At 54.7% G+C, this 4968-nt stretch overlaps 2 protein-coding genes across 2 annotated transcripts in view; one reads left to right on the top strand and one right to left on the bottom strand.

Moving 5' to 3' along the window:
* The window catches only part of LOC108800332, a 5072-nt gene extending 2955 nt beyond the window's left edge, over positions 1–2117 (bottom strand). The window contains exons 1-4 of the mRNA XM_018572315.1: positions 2106–2117; positions 1359–1448; positions 1007–1088; positions 141–330 (exon numbers count right to left, since the gene is read on the bottom strand). Of these exons, the coding sequence (XP_018427817.1) occupies positions 141–330; positions 1007–1088; positions 1359–1448; positions 2106–2117 (374 nt within the window). The remainder of the gene's footprint in view (positions 1–140; positions 331–1006; positions 1089–1358; positions 1449–2105) is intronic.
* A 902-nt stretch (positions 2118–3019) lies between these two features.
* MMACHC (methylmalonic aciduria (cobalamin deficiency) cblC type, with homocystinuria) overlaps positions 3020–4968 on the top strand; it is a 6243-nt gene continuing 4294 nt past the window's right edge. Inside the window, exons 1-2 of the mRNA XM_018572320.1 lie at positions 3020–3119; positions 4661–4855. Of these exons, the coding sequence (XP_018427822.1) occupies positions 3048–3119; positions 4661–4855 (267 nt within the window). The 5' untranslated portion in view covers positions 3020–3047. The remainder of the gene's footprint in view (positions 3120–4660; positions 4856–4968) is intronic.

Raw genomic sequence — 4968 nt, 5'->3', positions numbered from 1 at the left:
GGAGACAGGGAAAGAGGGAAGGGGGGGGGGGTAGTTGAGAGAGTGAAAGACTAAAAGAAAGTGAGAGTGCTACGATAAGGTCGCTCTCCTTCCCTCACACACGCAAGGCTCCGACATATCGATGAGCATTGTTGACTTACTTCTCATTGACTTCCTGTAGGATGCTGCTTGTGGATCGCAGGGGGGGGCTGGAGACCTGGGGCGCCTCCCTCACTCTGTCCTGCAGGTGGCGCAGTTCACACGACATCTCCTGTCTCAGCCCCTCCACCTTTCTCTCCAGCAGGGACTCCGTCACCTCTCCCCGCACAGCAGCCGACCGGCGCACCTCCTCTGCAAGATACACGAGATGGTCAGTTAGTGGGAGCAGGGACTGACGGAGCGGAGGGCTCCCCGACTTCCCCTAACCCCCACCGGTGTCCTGAGCGAGCACGGATTCCCGGGATTTGGCTCCGCTGTGCTCGGTCAACGATTCTGAGCAGACAGGAGAAGGATTTCTCTGTATAGATTATATAGTAAATCACAGGAGGGGACTGGGAATGATCCGGAAAGTGTTACATCCGAGGAGGGAATCCTACACAACAAATCACTAGAACGGGGTGTGGCGGAGCGCTAGATCCAAATATTTGTGGGTATTTGGATATATTGATGCCCCTCCCCCCACACACACCTTCCCACCCCCCATCTAAAGTGCAGTTGCATTTTTTTCAATCATTTAGTTTTCAAAAAAATACCCCTTTGGAGACCCAATGGTCTTTGTTCCACAGTGAGATCCAGTTTGGTAGGAGGGGCCTATGATCACAAAGACCAAAAATGACTGATGGCAGAGAAAACTAAATTGCTGTGAGAGGCGGGGCCAATGACAATGCGGATCAGGAGGAGAGGGGACGGATGATGATTGAAGTTGTTCAGACAGGAAATGAAGGCGGGCTCAAGATGATGCAGCTTCAAAAGGGTTATATTGTGGAGATGTGAGCACCACACAACTCAGATCCCCGACCTCTCTCACCTTCCAGGTTCTGTATCCTCTGCAGATGGAGGTCGCGGTCTCGTTCCAGACGTCCGATGGCCTGGTGCAGGGAGGTGATCATCTGGGGGGGAGGAGAGACATTGAATGAAGGTCAGGCTGGACTTTCTCACCATCCACTCGACCTGGCACAGCTCTGGAGGAAACATTGGGGGGGGGGATTTATCAAAACTGGAGCAGAGATAATCTGGAGCAGTTGCCTATGGCAACCAATCAGCATCTCCCTTGAGTTTGCCCAGAGAAGCTGATTGGTTGCAGTGCAAATCTGCTCCCGTTTTGATAAATTCCCCCCCCCAATGTTCTCGCATGATTCCTCAACCTGAGCCCAACGGACCCGTCTGCAGGGCCACATGATCAGTCCATTGGGGGAGGGGATGGTGAAGAGGGAAGATGGGGGTGATAATTGGATCAAATCGATAATCTCCTGCAAAGGGCGAGAAAAGAAAACTGAAGACAGAGGAAGGAATTCTCCGACATCAAAAAATGTCCAGAAAAGGAAAAAAGTTTACAATGTATAAAGAAAACTAACACGTCTTGTCCATCCCAATCCACCCCCCTCCCCCTGCTGGATGCTCACTGTGTCCCTGCGGGAGATATTACTTATCTACATTCATGGGGGAGGGTGACCCCGGGGTGACTATGGGGAACAACTGCACCGCCAGTCACAGTATGAGCCGTGTTCATGGGAGGAGGGTGACACCGGGGTGACTACGGGAAACGACTCCACCGCCAGTCACAGTATGAGCCACGTTCATGGGAGGAGGGTGACCCCGGGGTGACTACAGGAAACGACTCCACCGCCAGTCACAGTATGAGCCACGTTCATGGGAGGAGGGTGACCCCGGGGTGACTACAGGAAACGACTCCACCGCCAGTCACAACATGAGCCATGTTCATGGGAGGGGGGTGACCCCGGGGAACGACTCCACCGCCAGTCACACTATGAGCCGTGTGCATGGGAGGAGGGTGACCCCGGGGTGACTATGGGGACCGACTCCACCGCCAGTCACAGTATGAGCCATGTGCATGGGAGGAGGGTGACCCCAGGGTGACTACGGGGAATTAATCCACCGCCAGTCACAGTATGAGCCATGTTCATGGGAGGAGGGTGACCCCGGGGTGACTATGGGGAATTACTCAACCGCCAGTCACAATATGAGCCGTGTTCATGGGAGGAGGGTGACCACAGATCAGACTTACCTTTACCGAGCTCTGCCCGGCTGTACAATCGGTCCTGCAATAAGGAAGAAAAGGCAAAATTTAAAAAAGCCAGGGACCCAAGCGGGGGAGGGGGCACTACAGCCATGAACCCCCAGCGGGGGAGGGGGAATTAAAGCCATGAACCCCCACAATGGTGCCAATTGCCCCTCTTACTTTGATCTTGGCCACATTGTCATCCATGGCGGTCAGGACAGAGCCCACCTGGCGGTCCCAGTTCATGGCGGTCCTGACAGAAGAGGAATACAGGTCAGAGGAGGATACAGACAATAACAATCAGCTGGAAGAGAGAATGGAGATGACACGATACAGACACCCAGCTCACAGTGACTCTGATCCAGTACACGGATGATGAGGATAGCAGTGAAACACTCACCTGTCCCTCTAAGTTGCTCTCCCAACTTCGTCCCGATTGGCTGCATTCACTTTACGTTTCCTCTCTCCCCCATACTGATTTGGTCTCGCTGCTGTCCAGTGTCCCGAGCTCTCTTTTGTGATTGGTCAACCACCAACCGGTTCCGCCTTCGCGTCCTCTTTCCTGATTGGTTCGCAGGAGTTTACCTACGCCATGTCCTCTTAGCTGACTGGTTCTCTTGGGATGAGAGACCACTCTGCTCTTTCCTGATTGGCCGCCTTACTCCTGGGTCTCCCGGGTGATGGGACTGTAACGGCCGACGCGGGGGATGACGGGATAGGCTTCTGGGCGGCACCTAAGGAGGGAATCCCCTCCCCGCCTCCAACACACCTCCGCTCCGCCTCCATCACAACGCGCCCCGCCCCCTAATGACCTATACGGGGACAGGAGATGCACGTGGAGATCCGGGAGAGACTGCGGGGGGCGCTACAGCCCTATGGCTTCCAGATCTGCCCCTTCCAGGTGTGTATTACCCCATCCTACCCGCTGGGGGAAGCTACAGCCCTATGGCTTCCAGATCTGCCCCTTCCAGGTGTGTATTACCCCATACTACCACTGGGGGGCGGGGTGCTACAACCCTATAGGTTCCAGATCTGCCCCTTCCAAGGTGTGTATTACCCCATCCTACCACCAGAGGGTGCTACAGCCATATGGACTATAGATCTGTCTTCCAGGTGTGTATTACCCCATCCCACCTCCGGGGGGAGCTACAGCCCTATAGGTCGCAGATCTGCCCTTTCAATGTATTTACTACCCCATCCTATGCACCGGGGTAAGCTACAGCCCTATGAATTCCATATCTGCCCCTTGCAGGTGTGTATTACCCCATCCTACCACTGTAGGGCCCAACCCTATGGAGTCCAAATCTGTCCCTTTCAGGTGTGTATTGCTCCATCTTACCACTAGAAGGTGGGCACTACAGCCCTGTCTGTTCCAAATCTGGCCTTTCCAGGTGCGTATTACCCCATCCTACCCTCAGGAGACGCTACAGCTTTATGGATTCCAGATCTACCCCTTCCAGGTGTGTATTACCCCATTCTACCACCAGGGGGGGGGGGCACTACAGCCCTATGGATTCCAGATCTACCCCTTCCAGGTGTGTATTACCCAATTCTACCACCAGGGGAGAGCTTCAGACCAAGGAGTTCCAGACCTGCCCCTTCCAAGTGTGTATTACCCCATCCGGGGGGCACTACAGCCCTATGGATTCCAGATGTACCCTTTCCAGGTGTGTATTACCCCATTCTACCACCAGGGGAGAGCTTCAGACCAAGGAGTTCCAGACCTGCCCCTTCCAAGTGTGTATTACCCCATCCTACCATCAGGGGGGCACTACAGCCCAATGGATTCCAGATCTACCCCTTCCAGGTGTCTATTACCCAATTCTACCACCAGGGGGGCACTACAGCCCTGTGGATTCCAGATCTACCCCTTCCAGGTGTGTATTACCCCATTCTACCACCAGGGGGGAACTACAGCTGTATGGATTCCAGATCTACCCCTTCCAGGTGTGTATTACCCAATTCTACCACCAGGGGAGAGCTTCAGACCAAGGAGTTCCAGACCTGCCCCTTCCAAGTGTGTATTACCCCATCCTACCGTCAGGGGGACACTACAGCCCAATGGATTCCAGACCTGCCCCTTCCAGGTGTGTATTACCTCATCCTACCACCAGTGGGTGCTACAGCCCTGTGGATTCCAATTCTGCCCCTTCCAGGGGTGTATTACCTCATCCTACCACCAGTGGGTGCTACAGCCCTGTGGATTCCAATTCTGCCCCTTCCAGGGGTGTATTACCTCATCCTACCACCAGTGGGTGCTACAGCCCTGTGGATTCCAATTCTGCCCCTTCCAGGGGTGTATTACCCCATCTGTTTGTGCCAGGGGTGTTACGGTGGTAATTTGGCTCAGTGAGGAAGACGACCCATCGCATACAGTGATAGACCCGGCTCAGTGAGTAAGACCCCCGGCAGGATTTATTCTCGGAACTCTTCTCATTTCAGGTGGGCTGGTACAACGCCGTCCTGGATCCGATCTTCCACCTCCCTCACCCCGGTGACACGCTGGCGTTTGTGGTGCTCAGCACCCCGTCCATGTTCGAGAAGGCGTTCAAACCTTTCCTGACGGAGCAGAAGCTTCAGAGCCTCCGGGACCCGATCGACCAGTGCGTCTCCCATCACATGACGCTGGCCAAGGAGGTGAGCCGCACACGGAACGCCCCAATCACCGTACGGGGTCACGGCGGTCACTTCCTATTGGGTGACTGGAGAGAGATCAGATACCTATAGGGTATCAGCCACATGGGGGAAGG

This window comes from Nanorana parkeri, unplaced genomic scaffold, assembly GCF_000935625.1.
Source record: "Nanorana parkeri isolate BGI_ZX_2015 unplaced genomic scaffold, ASM93562v1 scaffold1997, whole genome shotgun sequence".
Taxonomy (NCBI): domain Eukaryota; kingdom Metazoa; phylum Chordata; class Amphibia; order Anura; family Dicroglossidae; genus Nanorana; species Nanorana parkeri.
Note: the sequence above shows the minus strand (reverse complement) of the source record. Positions and strands in the feature narration are given on the sequence as shown.